The sequence below is a fragment of the Manacus candei genome, unplaced genomic scaffold (assembly GCF_025592945.1).
Source record: "Manacus candei isolate 608988 ecotype Guabito, Panama unplaced genomic scaffold, ASM2559294v1 h1tg000037l, whole genome shotgun sequence".
Lineage (NCBI taxonomy): Eukaryota > Metazoa > Chordata > Aves > Passeriformes > Pipridae > Manacus > Manacus candei.
In genome coordinates, this window is record NW_026138085.1 from 2,581,311 (window position 1) to 2,606,655 (window position 25,345).

At 51.8% G+C, this 25,345-nt stretch overlaps 1 protein-coding gene across 4 annotated transcripts; it reads right to left on the minus strand.

The window, feature by feature from the left end:
• Positions 1–1,409: 1,409 nt before the first annotated feature.
• CYSTM1 (cysteine rich transmembrane module containing 1) lies at positions 1,410–24,538 on the minus strand. Of its 4 annotated transcripts, none has more exons than XM_051793754.1 (3): positions 24,390–24,538; positions 13,053–13,300; positions 1,410–1,891 (listed from the first exon to the last, which is right to left on the minus strand). In XM_051793754.1, the coding sequence occupies exons 2-3, from the start codon at positions 13,279–13,281 to the stop codon at positions 1,785–1,787; spliced, it is 336 nt and encodes a 111-aa protein (XP_051649714.1). In that variant the 5' UTR covers positions 13,282–13,300; positions 24,390–24,538; the 3' UTR covers positions 1,410–1,784. The 4 variants fall into 4 exon arrangements, with proteins under 4 accessions (XP_051649714.1, XP_051649713.1, XP_051649711.1 ...); XM_051793753.1 differs by having other exon boundaries at positions 24,371–24,462; XM_051793751.1 differs by lacking the exon at positions 24,390–24,538 and adding an exon at positions 23,384–23,553.
• Between the last annotated feature and the right edge of the window lie 807 nt (positions 24,539–25,345).

The following is a 25,345-nucleotide window of genomic DNA, read 5'->3' on the forward strand; positions in this document are numbered from 1 at the left end:
ATAGGCCTGGCCAGGTGGGTCAGCCCCTGTCTGGTGCAGTGGCCAGAGACTCCCCGCTGCAGAGGCTGCCAGAGCTGCACCCACTGCCCTGCCCTGGCACTGGGATGGGGTGCCCAGGCCCACTGGGGACTGGCAGAGCCTGAGCTCTCCCACAGCCCAGGCAGCTGGTGTGCTGGGACCTGGGGTGGCCCTTGCTGCTGGAGCATGGGAGATGTGGTGTGCCCTGCCTGTCCCCAAGGACGGGCACTGTGGCACCCAGAGTGCTGCTGCAGCCACTTGGTTGGTGTCTGGGACAGGTGCCAGAGCAGGAAAACCGAGTCCTCATCCCCTCCCCTGCTGGGAGCAGCTCCTGCTGCACCCAAGACAGGGCAAGGAGCTGAGGGGAGTGTGCAGGGCTGAGGCTCCCTCAGGCCTGGCAGGGACAGAGCCATTCCCTTGGCTGGGAAGAGCCAAAACCAGTCTAGGGGGGAAGCACAGGGCTGGAGGGGGCATGGAGGGCCATGGGCACAGGGTAGCCCAACACTGCACTTCCCTCCCACCCACAGAGGAAGGTGAGCCAAGGACTCCCCTCCTGTGCCCCCGCAGCTGCCAAGCTGCCAGGGAGGTGACAGTGACAGGGAAGGTGACAGCACCCATTCCTGGGAGCTCTGGGAACCCAGCCACAGAGCTGAGCTTAGGGCTGCAGGGGGGCAGGCAAGGGCATTAAGGCTCCTGGGGCAGGCAGCTGCCAGGGGCTCTCATCAACCCCAAACCCCAGACCAGAGCCCCAAACTTGCACTGCTGAGCTCTGAGTTGAGGTGCACAGAGCACCAGGGCCATCTGAGGGACAGTGAGGGCAGTGCCCTTGGCAAACAGATCCAAGATCCCTGGGCATTCTCCGGGCACTGCAAAGCAAAGCTGGTGTGTGCATCAGGTTTGGTCCTGGGGGGGCAGTGGGATGCGACCCCCTGGGACCAGCAGCAGGTTTTCCCACTTTTCTGCAGACAAAAGCTTTTTATCCCTCTTCTGGCCAGGCGTGCCATGGAACAGCTTCAGCTCTAAATCTTCTGCACTAAATTAATCCATGGCCTTGTATCTTCTTATCCATTAATTTACCCCCTGCAAGCCTCTGCTCTGCAGCAGGGGATGATGGATCACAGTTTGGGATCAGTCCTTCCCCAGGAGCTGCAGCAGCTCAGCCTGTGCTTCTCCAGGAGCTGCTGGAGAGGGCGCTGGTCCCAGAAGGGGATGTGCCCGCCCAACCCCGAGGGATGAAAACCCAATTGTGCCGCCCTGTGTAGGATGAGGGGGTTGGAGGCGCCAGACCCAGGACTCCCACTTGCAGAGCCAGTGCCCGTGGGGGGCTGAGGACACACAGCACCAGGGGACACTGACCCTGCACAGACAGATTGACTGAAACAGCCGGGACCTAGCGAAGAAAATCAACTGTTGGCTTTAATTATTGCGTATGTCTTCGTCTCTAGGGCTAGGAAAATCTCAACTGGTAAATATACATTTCATCAGAATGCCTTTGGCTGAAATACACCATCAGCACATTCTTCAAAGTTACAACAAAAGTCTTAGAAATGTTAAAAAGGGGTTTTTTTTTTTCTCCTTTTTTTTTTTTTCCCTCTCCTTTTCCTTTACTAAAATAAAGGAGTTGCACCCCCCCACCCCCGACAAGGCGCTAGGACGGACAGACGGGAACCTCTTGGCTGTGCAAAGCAGAGCAGTTGATTACAGTAACAGAAAAAAAGAAGTCGGGGGGCAGGAGTGGGGAGGCTGCATGGCGTTCTGCGGGCGGCTCAGGTCAGCATGTCCCAGAGGCAGCAGCAGCACAGCGCGGTCCAGCAGGCTGTCAGGCAGGCGCTCTCGCCCGTGTCGTCCCTCCGCCGCTCCTCCACGACGTACACTGCGGGCACAGAGGGGCACAGAGGGGCACAGAGGGGCCGGGTCAGTCACACGGTATAACCACGGAGAGGAACAAGAGCCAGGCGGAGTTTTCCCAGGAGGTGCCACCCTCCCCAGCTGCAAATGTGTCTGGACCGGAGGGAGGAGCTGGTGCCTGACTCTGCTCCAGCCCTGCCACACACACACAGCTGCCGCTCCCCCCGGATGACCAGCCCTTGCTCCAGCTCTGCCCCTCCTGCACCTGAGGCACAGCTCAGGAGGTGGTGGTGCTGGAACACCCCGCTGGCCAAGGGGCGAGTGCCCAAACGCCCTAGATACAGTCACTGCCTGCTGCCAGAGGGGTGGATTTTTCCTCTTTACCCGTCTCAGTGTGGAAAGGAGGGGATCCAGATCACTCTGATTAGGCTCTCTGGTGCCTTTCAGTGGTTACCCCTTCACATCTCCAGCCCTGCTCAGCTGAGCCTTCCCCAGCAGAAGTTAATGTGGAGGGCAGTAGGAGCAGTTCCAGCAGGATTTCTCTCGTCTGTTGACCCTTTCCATAGCAGTCTGTTGGAGCATTTAGTTAGTGACACCATGAGGTGTCACCTCATGGACAGACACCACCCCAGCTCTGCCCCCCGAGGGCTGCCCGGAGGCTCCCAGCAGTCCACTGGGATTTCCTGCACTCTGCCAGCTGCCTGAGCACACAGGAGGGATGGATGGAGCTCTCCCAGCAGGGTCTCCTACCTGAGGCCAGCGTGCTGCCTGCTCTTTGTGCCAGGCCCTGAGGCCCATTCTGGACAGAGGAGCAGTTCACCTTTGGCTCCTCCTCACTGAGCCTGGGCTTTCACACCCAGAGCTGTGGCAATCTGAGGGCAGGCAGGTGATTCGCCTTCCTGGCAACTTCCTTGGGTCTGTTTGCTGTGGTCTGCATGGAAAACGTGCCCTCACACAGGAGTCCAACCTGCACACATGGTGGTGGCAGGAGACAGCTCATGGCATCAGCCTGGCCCTCCCACGGGCCTGCTTTGTGCTCAGGAAACCATTCCCTGTCACTGCTCCAGCTCTGCAGAGCCATGGGCACAATGACCCTCCAGCTCACACGTTGCCAAAACCCTGACAGCACCAGGTGGGGAAGAGAGAGGGACAGCCCAGTACCCCCAAATGTCTGCCCTCGGGTCCAGCCTGTGCCCCAGCCCCAGGCAGTCTCCCTCTCACCAACGGGAATAACAGAGGGGGCATCTGCTGTGCAGGCACAGCCCCACTGCCTGTTCTCCATGGGGAGGTGACCCAGGGGCTCAGCCTGGGCTTTTTTTTTCCCTGGTGGATCCAGGAGCTCTGAACAAGCAGCTCTTTAGTGCCTTTGTTTGCTCTGAGAAGGTCCTGTTACAAAGAGTGGAGGGAAAACACACCCCAAATGTTCCAAGAGCCCTGTGCAAGACGGTGACATCCCTGTGCTGGAGCCCTGAGGCAGCCCTGGCTTCCAGCTGGCTGCCAGGTGCTGTTCAAGCTGTCCCACCTCGGAGCCACAGGGAGCTGGATTGTTGCTGCCAGAGCACTGCCATGTCCAAAATCGAAGGTCCCAGTGCCCAGAGACATCCAGAACCACACAGCCATATCCAAAACCAAGGGTCCCACTGCCCAGAGACATCCAGACCCACATAGCCCTGTCCAAAACCAAGGGTCCCACTGCCCAGAGACATCCAGACCCACACAGCCCTGTCCAAAACTGAGGGTCCCACTGCCCAGAGACATCCAGACACACACAGCCATATCCAAAACCAAGGGTCCCACTGCCCAGAGACATCCAGACCCACACAGCCCTGTCCAAAACTGAGGGTCCCTGTGCCCAGAGACATCCAGACCCACACAGCAGAAGGGAGGCTGCCCTGTGCCAGTTACCATCAGCTGTCCGGGACTGCAGGCACACCAGAGCATTTGCCTGAAGTATTTATGATTAATCCATTAGAAGTTTTAAGCTACAGCCAAGTGTCAGGGACATGCCGACAAAGCATGTTCAAGGCGTGCATAAAGTGCTGTTATGAAACACTTGCTGAAATATTAAAGGAAATGGCTTTTCCAGGCTCAGGGCTGTGCAGTGGGAGCCGGGTGCTCTCACCATGGCAGCTCAGCTGACTCGTGTTGGACGCTGCCTCTCTGCACAAGTGGGTCACAGCATCCATGGGCATCCCCCCCCTGCCCTGCCAGCCCTCCAGCACCTCTGCTGTGGCTTGTGCTGGAAAGGGCTGCCCTGAGCTGGCCAAGGCACAGGCACAGCTGGGGGCAAGACTGGGACAGGGCAGGGGACAGCAGCCGTGTCAACGCCTTCCCAGGACTCACCGTAAGTTTGGGATGTGCCTTTCTGTCAGAAACACTGGAACAGCACTGAAAAGAGATTGTGTTAATTCCCCCTCTTCTGCTAAAAGCTGGCAGTCATTTAAACCAGCAGCACGTTGTGGCACAAGCATCTGCAAAAAAGCTGTGTTTTTCTCCATGGAGAGGGGCTGTTGTACTTCACCCAACCCACTCACCTCTCAAGTTCAAGGAATGCCTCAAAGACAACACCTGAAATACAAGTCTCTGCCTTCCAGAGCAGAGTTCCTCTTCAGAGAGACCAAGTCTCAAGGGGAGCTGGAGCAACCACTGCTGTGCTCTGAGAGCACACACCATCAACACTGGAAGCTTTCAGACTTGGAGAGCATCTGGGCAAGACTCTGAATAGAAACAACCACACATCCCTCTCAATTTGAGTTTAATAAAGCTTTCTCTGAAGCCTCATCAATGCTTCAGGAGCTGCATGTCCCACACCAATTGCCAGAGAGACTTTAACCATAGTTATAGAGAATTAATACTGAAGAGTTTTTCTCTTCAACCCCTTGGGTTTGCAGAGGAGAGGAGAGGAGGGGAGCAGAGCAGGTGAAGGGTGGTCCCCTGTTCACCTACAGCTACCAGAGTGCACAGAGTAAAAACCAGCTCCAAGGCAGGCTGGATGAACTGCTCCCAGCCCAGCCTCTCACTCGGCTGGAGACACCCTACACCAACCTGCTCATTTTGGACACTGCACCTGAATGTTGGCTTCAGAGCACCAACACAGTGACACAAGTACCCAAGGACATCAAGAGCACGTGGCAGCACCTTCACACACTCCCTCAGCCCGTGCAGGAGTGCTTTATAAACACAGGGGATCCTCTGTCAACAGCACATGAAAGGACAGTGTAAAAGCACCCCAAACCTCCTAAAATCATTTTGTTGGGAACTCTTGCACTGCATGTTACTGATGCAAGTCACCCCACGGCTTCCCAACTCGCTGTAACCAGCAGGATTCCACTGAGAGAGATCAGGTTTCCTACTGGAATAGCTTTGCCAACAAAACCCCATCCAAAATCTGCCAGCAAAGGGAACTGCAGATTTTGTGTGATTCTTGTCAGAAGCCCGAGTGCCTCCAAGCTAAAGCCACCCAGTTTGCTGTGGGGAGCTGTACTGGGGACTCCATCAGCTGCTCTGTACCTCTCTTTTGCCCAAGGCCAGGCACTCCAACCATCTCCAGGCACACAGGGTCCTCACCACCATGAGCAGAATCCCATTAACCCTTTGGACCTGGTGGTCCCAAAGATGTGAAATGGGGGTGATTTCTCTCAGAGGCTCTCTGAGACAGCACTCAGTTCTAGCCTCAAGTTTTGATGCTTCCATTGCTTTTTTCTAAAACAGGATGGGAGAGGGGATAAGCTGAGAACACCCTCACACCTTCTAATCAGTCTTAAAGAGCCTAGACCACAATGAATCACCCCGAAATGGTAGCACTCCCTGTAATCACACAGCACTGGCCTGCACAATCCAGTGCAAATAACTCCCACTTTGTTTTTAAAACAAATACTACAGTACCTTCTCATTTCATGTACAGTCTGCTTTATCTTAAGCATACACATTTTGTTTCTTCTCATGCCTAATTGATATGTTAATCATTAGCTCCATGAGGGAAAGGAATGAGCTGTACTTTTCACCTGGTTTGGTATAAACTAAAATTATGACCTTAAACTGCAGTGCCCCTTTACTGCAGTGCTTCACTGGGTCCACAAGGATTGCAGCACAAGGGCTTTGATGCCAGAACCAGCCCAGCCCATCCCAGCCCATCCCATGCCAGGGTCTGGAGCACAGGAGAGGAGGCAGCAGCAAAGGAGTTACCAACCACTGCCACTGCAGACCAAAAACCCTTCCCGTGGTATCTGAGTGGCTGTTTGCCATGGTAACAGCTGGGCAGAAGCATTACTTAACACCACAGGCTCGTCTGGGAGGGAGCACACAGCAGAGGAGGGACCCATAAGCCTTTTCCCACTTGTCACTTAAGGAGGTTTTATCACAAACCACTTCTGTACTGAGAGCTTTGTTTTCACTTCTCCAGCCAGCCAGCAAGTCTTGCTTAAAACTGCTTAAAACAACACCATCGACACAAGCCCTTGGAAAGCCCTTTTGTCCAGGATGGAGGCCAGAGAAAGGAAAGCCAGCACAAGTGCACCCAAGGGATGCAGCAGTGACAGGAAATCAAGTGTCCTCGAGCCCCTCTTCCAGGGGCACTCTCTGGGTTTGCAGACCCAGCGCTGCAGGAGGAAGGAACTCTAAGCCCTGACCTCCCAGACAGCCACATCTCCTGGAGTAAACCCCACACACAGCCAGCAAGTGCAGAAGAAGACACTGCAGGGCTGGGAACAGGGACTAAAGTTTTATCTGCCCCAGGCCTCCTCCCTTGCCCATTAGAACTCCAGGCACAGCCTGGGCACAGATGAGATTCAATTCTCTTGGCAAGGAAGGCATTTAATTGTTCTTTCTCCTCTCTGGGGGTATTTGCTCATGCTTAACAGCTTCAGGCCTGTAATTTCTTGGCCCCCCAACTCCTTCCTGCCCAGAGGCTTTCACTGTGCTCACAGTCTCCACCAACACCACACTCAGATTTCAGGAAATACCTTAGCACACTCCTGAAACAGATACCACAGCCAGATGGAAATACAATAGCCCACTTTCAAGAAAAAAAATCTTCCAAAGCTCTCAAAGCAAGTTTCACAACCCCCAGCTCCAAACACAAACTGCTACTGCCAGAGCCTCCCGAGCAGAAACCAAGTGTCACGAGAGCAAACTGCCAGCGAGCACAGACAGTTCCACCTGCAAATCCCCTCTGCCACCAGACAGCTGCTGCTGGCCCAGCCCTGATTTCAGCCTGGCTCGAGCAGAAACAACTGATCTACAACTACCCACACTGGTACTGGACCTGCCCTCCTCTGTGGCCGCACGCTGATGTCCAGCAGGTTAAGAAAATTCCTGCCTTTCCATTCCCGTAAGTCTGAGCGGCTCTTACAGTCACCCTGGAGAGCTGTCTCAGCCTTCAGGGAGCTGAATAAGCCCCACATTTCGGGGAAATCGCTGTGCAGCTGTGCCAAGAGGGCACTTTCCAGAGCCAATGCTGCGCTGGCTGACGTTGTTCCCCTCTCACACAATGCACAGGACACGACTCGGCAGCAACTGCGCAGATGATTTTCTTTCAGCTGAGCTCAGAGCTGGAAAGGGGTTGAGTTTCCTCACCTGAGCACACAGGGATGGTATTAAGAGATCCCTGAGACAATGGAAGTCATTCCAATGAGCATTTATGGTGTGTTGGTGGGCTCAGGCAGGATTCGAGGTCTCTAAAAAGCAGGGCTACGGGCACTCCTTACAGGACATCAGCACACCTTCTGTAGTGAGTACTCACTCAGGTCTCTGCAGGATGCCAGCCAGCTCTCCAAAGCACTGTAAACCCCAGCACAGAGGTTAGAAAGTTCACAGGAAACATGTCATATGAGGAACAAGCTTCCCTTCAGCTCAGAAGTATAATAACCCAGGCTTCAGACTCTTCAGCTTTCCTTTGGACTACAACAGAAGAGAGACATCTCCCAAAACTACAGAATTTGAGAGCTTCCTCTAACATTTTTTTAAAATCAGTAAAATCTTAATTTACTGTTAAAGCAAGGAGATGTTTTCAACCTAATCGACTGCAGGGCTAAGAACAGCACAGTCCTCAGCCTGAGGCAATGTTTGCACTGAAAACCAGCATCAGTCCTAGAGTTAAACAAGACCTGGCCTGGAGGCATTTATACAGCACAGACCTAAGGATTTTGCAAGAGTTTTCTGGGTCACAGACAGAAGGAGGGACAAAGTCCAGTATTGAAGCAAGGGGGACATGCCACAGTGAGCAGGGCAAAAAGACTCTCCTTGCACAGTCCCAGGGCTCGAGCACCACAGGCTGTGCAGCGCCTGGAAAAGACTGTGCAGGGTTTGCTCCTCACCCAGCCTGGAGCCCAGCTGATGAGGACTGTCTGGAACAGCAGCCTTGTTAAATTCAGCCCCCAATGGAGCCAGCCTCGGCCTCCTCAGGCCAGTCTGTCTGCAGCATGTTTTCAGATACCGGACCTGAACTGGGAATAATTTTCTTTGCACCAGTGTTTTATCAGATTACCCCCTCCCTGGGGGTGAAAAGCAGTGAAGGTGAGGTGAGACATCAGCCCTAGAACTGCACTGTTTGCCAGCCAACAGCCCCTGCTGTTTGTGCAGCCAGGGACAGAGGGAGGGATGATACAGCAATCCTGCAGGAGAGAGAATGCTGGGTTTTAAGGCACTCTACAGAATGAGAAGCAGAGAAGAAGAGGACAACTGCCAAGTGAGACTAATTTTTTTTTTGGCAGGACTCCAGCATTTGAAGTTACAGGTCCTGAAGGTACAGGAACAGCTAAACTAAATGCTCCAACAGACAAGAGAGAAATCCTGCTGGAACTGCTCCTGCTGCCCTCCACATTAACTTCTGCTGGGGAAGGCTCAGCTGAGCAGGGCTGGAGATGTGAAGGGATAACCACTGAAAGGCACCAGAGAGCCTAATCAGAGTGATCTGGATCCCCTCCTTTCCACACTGAGACAGGTAAAGAGGAAAAATCCACCCCTCTGGCAGCAGGCAATGACTGTATCTAGGTGACCTGTTTATTCTTGCAGCTGGCCAAACATTAGGAGGCAGACAGCATCACTGTGACTATTACTCTTATCGCAGCCGGCTTTGCTACAAGTAATCAACCTCCAGAAATAAGATTTCCACCCTGTGTGTCCAATAGGTCAGATGCAATACTGAGCTCTGTTTGCCCTCAGTGCCTGCTGACAGAGCCTGGCTCCCTTTGGCACAGCAGGGAGCAGCCCCATCCATTACACTGGTACATATCAATAAGGAGGGCAGGGGGGAGAAATGAAGCTGGCTGGATTGCTAACATCAGCTGGTGCTTTCAGAATTAGTGTGTCACTTCGGACTTTGGCTCCTTCCACTTCTTTTTAAAGAGTGTCATTATCAGCAGAGTCACACTTCACCTCTAAAATTTACACAGACAAGAAAGTACCAGCTGACCAGTCAGCAGTTGCTGTGGTTTCCTTATGCCAGCTGATAACAAATAATGAAAATACTGGTGAGGAAAGGAGATACTTCGTGGAATGAGAGATTTTCTTCCTCCTAAGCAAGCCCTGCTGCTCAGGAAGGTGCTGGTCCTTACGCTGTGCTCCTAAAGCTGTGTGTTTCCGGGTGTTGTTCTGGTGCAGGAGGGTTGCCTCTACCCACAGAAAACACTGTGTGGCATGTCTGCTGCACTCCAGGAACTCATGCCTGGATGGACTTTGTGTGGATGGACAGCAGGAAAACTGCAGACAGAGATCAGCACATCGTTCACAGCATGAGGAGGCTGAATCAGACACCTTTAAGGATAACGTCCCTCAGGCTCAGCATACAAATTATCAGCACTAAAGGTAAAGGTCAAGCTGTTTACTTCCAACAAACAACAGCCAAGTCAGTTGTCAGCCCCTGCAAGAGGTGAGAAGTGGGGTTTCTGTGGAGACCTTGGTATGGGTAACCTGGGCAAGGCCAAAAGCCAGATACCCAAAAAACAAAACCCAAACCCAAACCCATGGCCATGAGGTCTTCTGTGCCACCTCAGCAAGTCACCCAGGCTCTCCAGCTCACTGCTCCTTCCCCTGGAGAAGAAACATAAGCTTTGAGGCCTTTCCTGCCCTGCACAGTGGAGGTAGCTGGGGTGACCCTGAGGGGTGCCAGCTTGGACACACTGGACTCCAACCCCTCTGGGAGAAGGGACCAAGGAACACCAGCTGATGTGATCTCACCCTCCCACAGTGCTGTAACACAAGGGAGTCACACGGCCACCACCACTAAGTCTTAATGTATAACCACAATTTTTATGTAAAGCATAAAATCTAAAGTATAGCAAACCTCCTAGTTTTCAATGTGGACTTATGTCCACACTGGTTCAGAAATACTGATGTACTACTTGGAGTAGCTTAATTCATTAAATTAAGCAAAGTCATCTAGGAGAGCAAGACATCTGCTCTGGAAGGAAAGCATCCACACAGCAGCTCTTCCCAGATAAGTGTTTGGAAACACCACAGGAACTGACAAGCCACATGAAATCACGCCAGACCAGCAAGGCAGACTGCAATGACTTGATTAAATTCAGACGTCAATTTTTTACATTAGAGGTTCAGCCACACCAACAGATATATAGCACTAGTGGAACAGATTTTCAGAATTTAGCCTTTTTAGGGACATCCATTTAAATCAGATGCTCCTGGAGTCCATCCCTAAACAAAGCCTTATTGAAAGCTCTCTTACACTTCACAGGACAAAGATCAGGTTCCAGTTTGACAGACTGGCCAAAGAGGAGTAAAGGAGGGGGGGGTGAAGGGTGTTTAACAGAAGGAGAATCAAGAAAAAGCTTTTGCAGACAAACACCAAGTTACAGCCCTGACTTTATTTTGCACACATTAATAAAGGTGTGTAAAACAAACATGTGCCATCCAGAGGGACCTGGACAGAGAGGTGGGTCTGTGTGAACCTCGTGAAGTCCAAGACAGCCAAGTGCAAGGCCCTGTACCTGGGTTGGGGCAGTCCCAAGCACAAACACAGGCTGGACAGAGAAGGGACTGAAAGCAGCCCTGAGGAGAAGGACTTGGGGGTGCTGGTGGATGAGAAGCTCAATTTGGCCCAGCCATGTGCCCTGGGCTGATCCCACAGCATGGGCAGCAGGGGAGGGGGGATTCTGCCCCTCTGCCCCCTCAGGTGAGATCCCCCTGCAGAGCTGCCTCCAGCCCTGAGGAACAACAGCACAAGGACGTGGAGCTGCTGGAGAGAGTCCAGAGGAGGCCATGGAGATGCTCTGAGTGCTGGAGCCCCTCTGCTCTGGAGCCAGGCTGGGAGAGCTGGGGGGGTTCACCTGGAGAAGAGAAGGCTCCAGGGAGACCTGAGAGCCCCTTCCAGGGCCTAAAGGGGCTCCAGGGGAGCTGGAGAGGGACTTGGGACAAGGGATAGAGGGACAGGACAAGGGGGAATGGTTTCCCACTGCCAGAGGGCAGGGTTAGATGGGATATTGGGAAGAAATTCTTCCCTGTGAGGGTGGGGAGGCCCTGGCACAGGTTGCCCAGAGAAGCTGTGGCTGCCCCATCCCTGGAAGTGTCCAAGGCCAGGTTGGACAGGGCTTGGAGCAACCTGGGCTAGTGGAAGGTGTCCCTGCCCATGGCAGGGAGTTGGAACAAGATGAGCTTTAAGTCCCTTCCAACCCAAAGTATTCTATGATTCTATGACTTTTTTACATCCACTTCAGCAAAAGCAGTGCAAATTAGAGGCTCCCAAGGTGGGTTCAGAGACCACCCATGGCTACAGGAAAGCAGTTCAAGGCCAAGACTTACCAGAAGATCTTTGGTTTGTGGGTTAGAGTACTGTTTCTGCAGAACTGCAGTTGTGTTTGCTCAGGTTTCACAACAAAACCATCCCTCCTGCAGCACAAGCCTGGGCTCTCAGGGAAAGACACACTCAAACACTTGGCTACTTCTCCTCTCCAATTTCCCAGCCCAGTCCTTTGTGCTGCTCCACAGGTTTGTGGGCAGAGCAGAGGACATTCAGTGTCACCAGTTCCCTGATCCAGTTTGAGATGAGATCCTTCAAGCCTCCAAGGCAGCAGACCTGGCTCAAAGTCAGACTGTCCAAGGCAACAATCCCAGTCTCCCTTCAGCTTCTGCCCTTTTTGTGGCTATAGCAGCAAAGCAACACTGACACTTACCAAAGATGTTCAACATGGGAGACCAGGAGTTTTTCCCCTGCCCAGTACTGAGAAATGTCTCTTAGCCACCCCAAAATCACGTGCAGATCCCAGGGAAAACCCTGATTACACTTAGAGCTCCTGTGGTGGAAGTGGTGGGAAGCAGCTCCATGCTGCTGCCTCTTACTCCAAGGCAGATTTTTCACTCTGTTACAGAGAAAGCTGAACTCATGATTTACACTCAATTCAGGTTCTTATTCACTCACACCAATTGTTCACTGCTTAAATTTGGGTGCTCCCGACAGACCCACACTGCTGTTCAAACCCCTTGAACAGTCCCACCTCTCTCAGCTTCTCCTTGTATAAAGGAGGAGAAGCTCCACTCCCTTAATCATCTTCTCAGCCCTCCTCTGACAAATGGAGCCTGCTGCAAGCACTGCAGTGAGCCCCACGAGAGCTGTGGGTGCCAGAGCACACCAACATGCCATATTGAGGGGACGTGGCACACAGATGGACCAGCCAGCTGCCAAGGGAAGGTACATCCTCCTCCTTCCCTTCCCCAGAAATCTGGGTTTTTCCACAGAATGATAATGGCTTCAGAAATAAAACAACCACCAGAAAGCCCAGGAACGATTAGATCACTTGGACAGAGACTGATGGGCTGAAGAAAACCGATGCCCACTAATTCAGCAGGAATCTTACATTTGAATATTACGAGCTTTAACTGAGCAGCCCTTGGTTGAAACTTATCAAGCAAGAGACAGGTGGAATGAGACTTGTGGCAAACCTAAATCCAGCAGAAAGCCTGTGTAACGACCTCAGCACAAAGATTCCCTTAAGGAACAGCATTAAGGATGTTCAGCTGTATCTCCCAACAACCAGAGAGCTGTTGGAGACACCATGGCAAAACAAAAGCAGGAAGGCAGGCTGTAAACAAAACCACTCCTTCAAACAAAAAACGAGCTGTACAGAAAATCACTACCCCAAACAAGCCTCCCCCCCCCCCCAGCCTGGTTAGGGCCAGGCACTGGTAACCAAATGACTTCAAGGTCAATGTGTACTCGTGCAAGGAGGCAAACATACCTGTGTTTTTCGGCCCGTCGGCGTACACCGGCCCTGGGGGTGGAGGTGCATTCTGCCATCCGTACTGGGGATATCCTTGGTAACCCGGCTGGCCCGGCTGGTAGGGCCCGGTCGGCCCGGGGGGGTACCCGGGGTAGGGCCCGGGGGGCCCACCCGGCTGCTGTGCATAGGGCGGGTACGGGGCGGTGGGGCCCGGGCCGGGGTAAGGAGGAGGATTATCGTAGTTCATGTGGGATGCAGAGTCTGCCCTGCAGAGGGGAAACAAACAGGAGAACGGGTTTGCTTTGGCCTGCTCATCCATGACCACCATGCTCATCCATGACACCAGCCTGGAGTTCCGTCCCAGACTGCTCTCCAGCAGGCCCTGCTCTCCAGCAGGCCCCGCGTGGTGTGAGAAACAGACCTCGAAATACCTGGTCAGGCAGCACATTTATTTTTAACCCTATCACAGGGGCAGAGAGCGAGTTGAAGTGATTTCTTTAAGTGACATGAGTTTAGCTCCGCGGGAGTGACGCTGCTCTCCAGTCATGCATCACCTACTCACCCGAAGACCTAAGTCTTGCAACAGCAAAGCAACATCCTCTCCTTCCACTAATGATTAAACCACTTTTAAGGGAGATTTAGAAGCAATCACTTCATGTTTCTGTCAATATTAAAAAAGAAAAGCAGCCTGTTCCAGACATATTTGATAGCCTCAACAGGAGAAAGAGTGAACGTAAATGTCCATTACATTTCTGCTAATTACTAAAGCATCCAGACCAGCACTCTGGAGCAAGGCTGTATGTGAATAACTTCCTGATGACACTACCCCAGCACATCGTGTATTCTCCCAATCACACACAACTGAGTCATTAAGCAGCCACAAGGAATCAGGGCCTCGGGCTCAGCCTCATTCAAAAAGCAACATTAAAGACACCTCAGAGAGTAGATACTCAAAAACCCCACCTCATGTATTACTCATGACACAGCCATCAAAAGACAAGACTGTCACAATAACACAACTTTAATGAACCTCTAAGCAGCGTGACTAAGCAAACCACTTCTTACATTAGGCTTCTGGAGTTCTCCCTGTCTGAGAAACAGAAGCGTATATTAATATACCACGTGTTCAGGAACCTTCTTGCCTGGAGCAGCTGTACCCTGCCATTTCCTTCCCCTATTACAGGGTGCAGACGGGTCACCAAAATTCCCCTTTGCTGCACACCTCCTCCCACACGCCACAGGGAAGAATACCAGGAGTAAAATTTGCCTCCACTGAGACTCCAGTGCTGCTGGAATGGAGTGGGAGAGGCTTGGCCAGCAGGATCCTCTTTGGATGGGTGTTGGGAAGGCAAGCAGCGGGGTCAGGCTGACCTGACTGCTCAGCAGAGTGCTCCCACTCCCAGGACAGGCAGGTTTGAGCCCAGGGAGACCATCAGCACACCCAGGCGAGCCCTGGCTGGTGCAGAGTGAAGAATTTCACCTTTGTAACGCCTCAGGAGCCCAGTGTGGCAGGAGCCAGGCAGGCCCAGCCCCTGGGGTTATGTTTAGCTGCAGCAGCCCTGGCAGTGTGGAGGGAGCTGTTTGTTTACAGCTCGCTGTTTCATCACCTCACAGCACCGGCTGTGCCTCCCCAAGGAAGGATCCCGAGGCTCTCCCTTGTTTATTTACACATTGCTCCTGCAGCACCACAAGGCTCTCCCACACAGAGCCAGGAACAGCTCGACTCCAATGGCTCCGGAGGCCACTCCAAGGGAACAGGGCTGCTGTCCCTCCCAGGAGGCACAGAGAAGCCCTCGAGGCTCAAAGGCTGCAGTGTCACTCACCTGAGTTCACTCTAAGGCTCCTCTTGCCCTGCAATCCGGGTACAGTCACGGAATCACAGAATGTGCTGAGTTGGAAGGGACCCACAAGGATCATCAGATCCAACTCCTGGCCCTGCCCAGGACACCCCAACAATCCCACCCTGTCCCTGAGAGTGTTGTCCTAACGCTCCTTGAGCTCTGGCAGCCTTGGGGCTGTGCCCACTGCCCTGGGGAGCCTGGGCAGTGCCAACCACCCTCTGGGGGAAGAACTTTTTCCTGAGATCCAACCTAAACCTGCCCTGACACAGCTCCAGCCATTCCCTGGGGTCCTGTCCCTGGTCACCACAGAGAAGAGATCAGTGCCTGCCCCTCCTCTGCCCCTCCCCAGAAAGTTGTCCCAGCTTACTGCCAAGGCAGTGCTGTACCCTGCAGATTATATCTTTTAATGTCTTTGTCAAGACCTTCAATTGCTTAACTAATGCCAGGGATTAGAGGAATTTTATTTATGGGGTTTTTTTCCACTGCCAGGCCAGCCAGACCACTTAAAACAGACATGTACAACATACATTTACCTGGAGGCTCTTTAACCACTGCACTGCAATGCAATGCCCCTACCAAGTCCCCAGCAAGGAAATTCTCCCTTCAGGGAGCCTGGGAAAGGCAGGCAGCAAGCCCTTCAATGCAACCAATACAGAATTGGGACATGATGGGTCACTAATGTTCATCTAACCCAGAAAATCATCCCAAAATAGCACTGAAAAGCAAGTTCCCAGGGAAGAACAAGGCCAGAGTGAGTGTGTATGTGTATACTACACACCACTGCACGTGGTAGAGTAACCATTTGGTGCCCAGACATGGCCCAGGCAACCCCCTGGTTTGCTCAGCCTCCCTGAGCTGGTGCACTGCTGCTGTGCCTGCTCCTGGCACGGGGAGACCCAAGGCACTGCTTCCTGCCTTGTGGAAAACTGCCTCCTGCCCCACAGGGTGACTGCAGGAGGCAGGGATCAGCAGTCACCCTCCCGAATTTAGAGATGCACCAAACCAGGCAGGTGGCATGTGGTAACTCCCCACTTCAGAAGAGTGCAAGTTTGCACCCTAGGTACACATATATATGTGTATATATATATATATATATGGCATATATAAGGCATGATTTTTTTTTTCATAAGCCTTAAGAACTCTCTGGGCTCAGCTTGCTTTGATGATCACTGCCAAACTCCATCCAGCACATGGATTACTTCAGTTTTCCAAAGCCCTTCTACCTAAGAGGACAGTCAGCTCAGCCCATCCTTTCCAGTGAAGTTCAGTCTTCCCTTCTGTCCCTTCATATGCATCAATTAATTTATCTGCACTCAGTATCATTGGTATTTGGGTGCCTACAGCCATGGGGATGAGTAAAGAAAACTGCACATCAGCAACTCTGCAGAAAGTCTGAGAAAAACAGATAGAATGAGTTAACCCAATGGCTTCAGCAACCAGGGGAATGGCAGCATAGGAAACAAGAAGGAACTACTGGTGCTCTCTGTTTAACAGCTCCATGTCAAAACAGTTTCTGAAGAGGAGGCAGGTTTGGAGTGGAGGCAGTAACTGAGCTTCTGCCTGCTGATATGGGACAGGGACTCAGGGAAGAACTGGTCAGGGCCTGCTAACAGCTGGACAGATGCTTGGGCAGAGACCTCAGAGAAACAACACAACAGTGGAAAACCCAAATTAAGAAGGGCATATTCCACTGGGGTAAAAACTCTCCTCCTCAAAGCTGAGGGTAAAGTAACACAAGCGAGATTAGGCAAGATGTAAAAGAAGGGGTCCAGCAAGAACACTTCCAGCAGCCACTGTACTGGAGATTTGTCTGTGATGAGTGAGAAAACTGAAGAATTTGCCAAGGTGTTCAGCAAGCCCAGGAGGTAGTTGTGGAATTAAGGTTCTCACAAAGAATCTTTCCTTGTCCCCCACTTCCACTGTCAGTCATTGCTACACATATACCCATCTCTACTTGCCCTTTTTGAACTGTGTGACAATATTGAGATTTTTGTCACTCTCATGAACTCATATATAACATTACATACTTTCTAGCCTTATTTCCTCATCTGGGTATGCGTTTGCAAGGCAGAGCTCTGAATCACGAAGCAGATACTTTGCAGACACACCTGAGCTCTTAGTCAAACGTATCACCAAAGCTTTCCTGAGGGTTCTCACCCCAGTTAGTAATTCCATGTGAACTGCAACCAGGATCAACCCCTACAAGCTTGCATCAGGGTTCATTTCTCTGGGTTTCCCAATGAGCACCTCTCAGAGACAAAGCTCAAAAGAACGAAGCCAACCATCAGTAAAACCCTTTGTTTTCCATGGTGCTGCAGGAGGTCCAGCAGGAAGAGCTGGGACAGTCTCACTAGTGCTGAACTCAACAGTCCCTGCACAGCCTCACTCCTGCTAAACTTCATTCAGCACTAAACCCAGCAAACAGAGATTTCCTTGACTGTCACTGAGCATTTGCACTGTCTGCTGGTGGTTAACAGCAGAGAAATTGCTAAAAAGAATGGCAAACCATGTTCCTATTCCTTCCTCCCCCCCCCTGCATTAGCAGTTTTCCTAAGGGGTAAGTTCATTAATATACCATTGTTTCCTTAAGCTATCTTCAAACTCCTTTGTTCCACACCGCTGGGCAAACATTATTTCCCCTACCCCAACAGAAAGGTTTCATTTTTTCAACAAGCTGCTTATCAGACCCCAGAGCTCACCCATAAGGTCTGCAAAACAGGAGTCACTGAAGTACAATATATCACGTGGAGAATGCACATGGCACTCTATGCGCATGTACACACTGAGGTATCAATAGCCAAGAACCACAATTCTGTGTGAGATATCAGTCTTTCTACATGTGTAACCTGGCTTTGGCTAAGGCTTAGCAAAAGGTGCAAGTACACAACTATAATGCTTTGCATACACCATATATATATATATATATATATACATATAATGTATATACATATAATGATGTAATTTGTTTCTCTTAAGGACTGCTTGCCAAAATGGACAGGTTAAATTATATATATATATATATATAATATATAATATATATTTTTATATATATAATTTAACCTGTCCATTTTGGCAACCAATCCTTAAGAGAAACAAATTTCATCATTAAGCTTTGAAAACACCTCCTTCTTTCTGGTTGCTTCACACTTACTGCCTTGTACAAGGCCAGTAAACTAAGGCAGCTGCTACAGAAGTAGTTAGTCACTGCTCCTGACCCTCCTCTTCCAGCACAGTCATGAATTTATTATCTTTTTTCTTTTCTCCAGGCCTTTCTTCCCAGCTGAGGACACTCTGCTTCAACTCTGCTCCGTTCCTCGGGCAATCTTTCCACCCATCGCTGTGCCTTTGGTGTCACTGTTTGTCTGGTTTGGAGTGACCAGCACCGCCTTCCACCCCTTTCCTAGCCCATTGCCACCCACCAAGCCAAAAAACAGAGCTCAAGCTGCCCCATACCAATTGTAACTGCAAGATCCTTCCACGTGGGAATGGCTCCTGCAGAGCCTGTCACCGCACACGCACAGCCAGGACCATCGTGTGCCTCACACGTGTCTGCTCACCCAAGTGACAACAGCCTCTTCCACCATTTCACTGACTCTGAAAATCAGCCTCTGAAAACCTGGGAAAGTCTCATCACCCAACAAGTTGCCACCTCTAAAACTAGGACAAAACAACCAGGCAGCCCAATTTAGATGGTTGTCCACCACCTGCAGCATGGCCTGGTCAGGAGGTAACATGGTGCAGGAAAACAAACAAGAACAAAGAAAAAACAAGGGAATGTGAGGGAAGGAAAACTCTTCTGTCAGCACAAGGGGTGCCCAAACAAAGAGCCTTCCCTTCCTGCCAAGACGACCCAGTTTCACCCTTTTCCCTCCTCCAAAAGGCCACGTACAAGGCTGGCACTCCCAAGCATCTCTTCAGAGGTCAGAATAATTATGGCCACTATAATTATGGCAAAGTGACTGGGGACCAGTAAGAATCTGCTTCTACCTGTTGGCACTGACCTTGTAACCTTGAATAGGGACACAAAGAACCATCTGCATTTTTACAGTTTTACCATCTGCATTTTTTTCACAGCTGCTAACCCACCTGCAAAGAAATGCCAACCCCTAGGGACAGCTAACCTGCAAGTCAGATCCTTCAAAGGCAATCTCCAGTGCAAGCAAATCTATTAAATCAAGAGCTGTGCACGCTGGGGAGATGACAGTCTAACCTGGGTAGTGAAATAGGGAGAAACACCTCTTATTGCATAGGGAACAGTGAAAGAAACAGCCTTATGAAAACAAATGGGGGATTTGTAAGTTAAAAAAAAAAAAAAAAAGGAAATCAGCAGTCTGGAACACCAAAAACATTTAGCAGATTTTTGGGATTTAAAGGCAAGAAGTTTTTTTCTAGGACAGAAAAGAAGCACCACACCTTGTGCTGCCGGAAGTCAGGAGGTGTTTTGGGTATGGCAGATATTGATTCAGCTGGTCTTTACACAGAGGAAGGTGGAGGGCATGATGAGAGGCCAGACCCTGAGAAGGGCAACTGGGGCACCCTGATGTAACCCACCCCCCTTCCAATGCCTGCAGCGCTAGGAAGTCGTTTTCCAATACAGAGCTCTAATGGAAAGTACATTTAACATCAACAATCCAGCTCCTGGCAACCGGCCTAGCATTTAAATTACATTTCATATGAACAGCATCCAAATGAAAAAAGAGCACAAGTGGCTCTTAAATGGCACTGGCTCCACGTTTCCCTCTAACCAGCTTATTTGCCAGGTCCATTTAGTGATTGCATGAAAGGTATGGTAAGGATAAATTGTAAGAGATTCCATTCTTGCTCAGTTCCCTTCCAGGAAGAGCTTCCTCCCTGGTTTGCCCTCCCACTTCAGCAGCAGAGTAACACTTCCCCTAGAGTAATAGCTGAAGGGGAACTGCACAAGAACTGCCCCCACCTTTTCTGACAAAAGGTGCTCAGAACTGCTTTACTTCATAAAATACAGGTGAAGAGCCTGTATGAAGAGCAGAAGTGAAGAGCCCAGCTTTGTACTGCCAAAGCAAAAGCTAAAAACCCCTCCCCTGTTCAAACCCATTGCCTTAAGAGGTGTCTGGAGCTCCAGGACACTCCTGGTCCTTGGGAAGAGGTGTGTTTCCTCACGTTTAGTCAAGTGGCTGCCAGGCATCTCCTGCACAAAACAACTCTGCTGCCACCAGGTCAGGCAGCTCTGTGGAGTGAACAGCAGTTTGGGTGAACAAGAATTTAACCTTCTGAGTTCCTGAGCTGGGTATTCCTTCTTCCTGGGAGCCTCCAAGCCCTCCAGAGGCCTGAAGTCTGCCCATGTGTGCAAGTGGAGAGTGCACCTGATCTTTGAGGCTGACACTGGTGTCCCTACAGACTGTCCCACCTCTCCAGTCCCACCGTCTGCCCTGCCTTTTTGGCAAAGCCATGATGGACATGCACATTTCCAGGTGATTTTGGTTTCAAACACCAGGATTTCATCAGCTTTAAAGGGCCTGTAGTCACAGCAGTTTTTTGCCTCAGAGGAATTGTCCTTTGTAGAGCTTCACAGTCACAGATCTATCCTTGTTCCTCTGTCTCCACAGAACTCTCACCAATGCACCCAGGTTTGCATACCAGGATTTTCCCTTCTACAGACAAATTTCAATGTCTTGTCAACTGTCAGGAACACACAAACCTCTTCAGAAACACTATACCTGCCACTTACTGCCCAGTCTTCTTGCTTGCAACACACTGTCCACCTACATGTTCTGCATGGCAGAAGAAAAGTATGAAGCTGACACAGTGTAGTTCCTACAATAAAAACGTTAGTAAATAATAATAATAATAATAATAATAAAATCAAATCCATTGCCCTGCTACTGTTATTACACGAACTGCACCCTCATGGGGAAAAACTGTCAAGTTTTTCAGACATTTGATGAAAGGCTTTAAGAACATATACTTAAACACCAGGGACTAATAATCATAATGACAGAAAACACCACTGCACAGCCCCTTGGGTGGTGTCAGCCATGGCACTTGTTGCTGACACACCAGGTGAGACTCTGCCCAGGTACAGAAGTGCCTGTGGCAAAACACACCAAAAAGCACCTTTAAACAGAAATCACTACAGAGAGGAGCGTTAACATCTTGTTTTCAGGTTTTAAATGCTTTTGCAGGCACTGCTCTTGTTCAAGTCTTTGCATAATGTGCTGCCTTAGGTAATTCCAAAAATACATGACTATAGTTTGCTCTTCAAGTGGTGCGTTGGCAGTTTTAAGGTGAAATAAAAACCAAAACAAAAAAAAAATCAATGAAAACATCTGATTGTCAAGTTAAACTAGACCTGCAAATAATAGTTAAAGAAAGAAGCTTTGTTGGTCCCACTGAGAAGAGCATGTGAAACAAACAGTATGACTGGCAAGAAAATTAATAAGCACAGATAATACATTCATATGTTATTCAGATGGTGTTCTGGCAGCCCTCCAGCCATGGAACAGCAGTGTTCTTTCAGGGTAACCTCCCCAGCTCCGATACACTGGTGGATTTAGTGGAAGATGCTCCCCAGATTTTAGGGCAGCACACACATCCCTGGCATGGCTACTTTGGCATGTGCATGGACAGAAATACAGGCACTTTCTACAGCTGAGATTTCATCACTCAGAAGGATTGTCATGAGAGGCTGGAAGGCAGAATGAGACTGAGATTATTTTCCTCCCTTACGTTTTCTCACTTTTTCTGCTTTTCCACATCCTACTTGCTGCTCTAACAGGATGCTTTACTTTGCCTGTAGGGCATATGCAAGAATCCTCTTTAATGGCTGCTTGTCACAGGGTACAAGCCAGTTCATCCCACACAGGTTGTCACCAACCCAAGAAAGCCTTTGCCTTGCCCTGTCAGAGGTTGAAAAGCTTTTACACTTCAAGGCACTGCCCTCAATAGCTGGTAAGACCAAATAATACCTCAAGAATATGCTATAATCTTAGGGGGGAAATATCCCTTTCTGATATATAAGTGACAGAAACAGCAGCTTTTGTCCAGCAGTGCCTGGCATAAGGAATACAACCAGACACTTCCAAGGAGGTCCATTCCCTGAAGCTCCCTGCAGTCCTGGGCAGGCACTGGAGCCCAGCAGTGGGGTGGTGGCACTTCCACGTCGTTATGTCCCAGCTGGGAAACGCTCCCTGGGACAGGGGGTGAGGGCAGCCCGGCATTTGCCTGCCCTTCACGGGTGTGAGGCCAAGCACTTCGCCCCAAAATGTGGAGAAGGCAGCCTCCCAGCCAGGGAGAGCAGCCTGGGAGGCTCCTGGCTGCCTGCGGGAAGCCGAGCTGCTGCCGGCAGGATGCCAGGCCTGGCAACACCGACCGTGTGCTTGAATGACTCCGGCTCCTTCCGATCTTCCCCTGTTCCCAGAAATGACGGGGCTATTTTCTGCTCATTGAGCCACCGGGTTTGAGGTCAGAAGCAGGAAGTTGGGAAAGACAGAACACGCACCGAGAGAGTAGAAAATATCGATAGTGACGGCAGCACACGAACCCGCTCATTCAAGGCTTCAGCTGCCACGAGAAAGTTTTCAGGGAGCCCTGCTAAGCTTCCAGCCGTGCCACGGGGAGATCACAAAGAGGGGACAGGAGAAATGCGGGCCTGCTTCTTGAAAATCCAGAGTTACACAAGCTCTGCCCTCACAGAAAAAAATTAGGTAACATATTCATCTGATCATGCATAGAAATACCCCTGAGAACAGGCAGATCCTCTGCTTCTGGCACACACAGCCCTCCAGGTACTTCCATCATCCCAGTGCAACGCTGTGAGCAGGAACATCTCTGCTTACGCTCACAGAACACCTCCTGTTTTCTGAGCAGCAAACCACTGCCAATTTTAAATGTAACACGGACCTGGGCAGCAAAACTCTGGAGCTCTCTCCTCTGACTGACCCCAGGGCAGGGTCTGCTCAGCCCATGCAGAGCCCCCACCCCTGTGGGAGCCACTCCTTTACAGGACATTCTCCTCTTCCCTTCGACCTCTGCAGCAAGGACAACCACGAGCCTCTGCAGATTATCAGTTACAGCTCTCACACCACTCGGGGAATGACAAATCAGTATTTAACAAAGATGGCCTTTATAGCACATGAATAAGAGGCAGAGTTCGTGCTACCGAAGTTTCATGGCTTGGTAAAACCACTATTCTGCGCAGTAAAAGATTATTATCTAACATGCACATTAATCCCTGACTGTCCCCAAAAAGCCCTTAAACAGGATCAATAAAATTCACTGAGCAAAAAATCAGTGTTCTCAGCCTCATCAGCCTATCTGAAGTAGTAATATTATTATTATTATCATCACCAAAAGTTTCTACGAGGAGTCAGTTTTTGTTAAAGCAACTGGTGAAAAATACCCCTTTCCTGGCACAGCAGCACTTCCCACATCTCGTATCCCAACCCCGTGTTTACCACAGCACAAAGAGAAAGCAGCTGCTCAGCACAGACATTCTAACTCACCCACACTTACTACCTTACCCGGACTTACCCTATTTACAATCAGGTTGTTCACACACGTCTCGTAGCAAAGGCATCAAAAGGAAAAAGCACTTTTTTTTTCTTTCTCCCCCCCTCTTTCAGATAAAGCTAAACGCGAATCTGGGATGACGGGGACAGATCTCGGCACTACCCCGCACAGAGAGGATCTGTCCACCGCCACCAGACGGGGTGGCAGATCCATGTGGCAGAGGAGAGGAGGCGAGTAACCCCCCTTTTCCTCGTTCTCCTATTTCACCACGACACTTAATTATCCAAATGAGGTCTCCTCAGCTATAGGAACAGGAAACGTATAATCCAGGACAACCATAAAGGCTTTTCAAACACACGATGCGGCGTTATTATTATTATTAATATTATTATTTTTACTCCGAGAGCTCGCTCGCGTCTCGCCCCGCACTAAATAAGCCCGGCTTTAGCTCGAGCCGTGCCCATCTGCTCTGGATGCCCTTCCTTGCCCCCCCAGCTGCACAAACAGCCCCGCCCGGGCCCTCCCGAGCTCCCCGCGCACAGGGCAGGGCTGGCAGCCCCCAGCCCCGCCACGGCAGCCGGGAATTGTCTATAAACCGGGACAACGATCGCCTCGCTGGGGCCGCACACAGCGAGGGACCCCCGGGCTGGGGCGGGGGGAGCGCCCGGGGGGCTTCGGTGGTTCCCCCCCCCAGCACCGACCCCTCCGCAGCGCTGTCACCCACCGCGGGCTGCCAGCGGTGCTCCCGCCGCTCACCCCGAGCCTTCCTCCCCGCCCTCCTCATCCTCTTCTTCATCCTCCTCACCCTCCTCAGCCCCAGCGCGACCCCCGCGCCCGGACCCGCTCCCACCCGGGCGCGCCAGCTCCCCCCGCACGGAGCCGAGCGGAGCCCGGCCGTGCCCAGCCGAGCCCTGCCGGTGTCCCCGTCCCGGTGTCCCCGTCCCGCTGTCCCCGTCCCGCTGTCCCGTCCCGGACCCCCCGCCCGGCCCCGCAGGGACCCCCCGGTACCTCCGCCCTGCGCCCGCACCTGCTGCGCACCCCGCGCCCCTGACGTCACGGGCAGCGCTCGGGACACGCCCCCGCGGGGCGGGGCGAGCGCGTCACGGTTACGGGACACGCCCGCAAAGGGGCGTGGTCAAAGGGGGCGTGGCCGGAGGGAGCGGCCAGCGTGGCCCTGGGGACTGTCCCCGTTCGTGTTCGTGTCACTGCTCCTGCCCCTGTCCCGGCTACTGCCCCTGTTCCTCTCTCTGCCGCTGTCCATGTCCCTGACCCTGCTCCTGCCCCTGCCCCTGTCCTTGTCCCTGATCCTGTCCCTATCCCAGCTACTGCCCCTTTCCCTGACCCTTGTTCCTGTCCCTGTCCCAGCTACTGCCCCTGCCCCTGTCCTTGTCCCTGGACCTGTCCTATCCCTGCTACTGCCCCTGGCCCTGCTACTGACACACTCTACCCCTTTCCCTGCCCTTGTTCCTGGTCCTGCCCTTTTCCCTGCTCCTGCCCCAGTGCCTGCCGCTGTCCCTGTCCTAGCACTGCCCTTATCCCTGCCCCTGTCCTAGCTACTTCCCTGCCCCTGTCCCAGCCCCTGCCCTGACACTTGTCCCTGTCCCAGCCCCTCCCTTGACCCTTGTCCCTGTCCCAGCCCCTGCCTTGACCCTTGTCCCTGACCCTTGTCCCTGTCCTAGTCCCTGCCCTGGCCCTGGCCGGGTGAGTGGGGTCCAAGGGGCCTGAAATTGGAAATATCTGGTCTGACCCACAGGGTCCTGTCCCTGCCCGTGGGGAGGGGGATCCCCAACAGTGCAGCCGAGTGGGGGCTGAACAGGGGGTTAAATGAAGGACAGAGGGGTCAGAGTGGGCACGGGACGTCTCAGGGTGCAGCTGCAGCTCCACCAAGGCCTCACTGCCTGCTCAGGGCCAGGGCTGGGAGCTGTGGGACCCAGAGAGTCTCAGCCCTACCAGGAACCCCCAGGGCCCCACTACCCCCCCCCC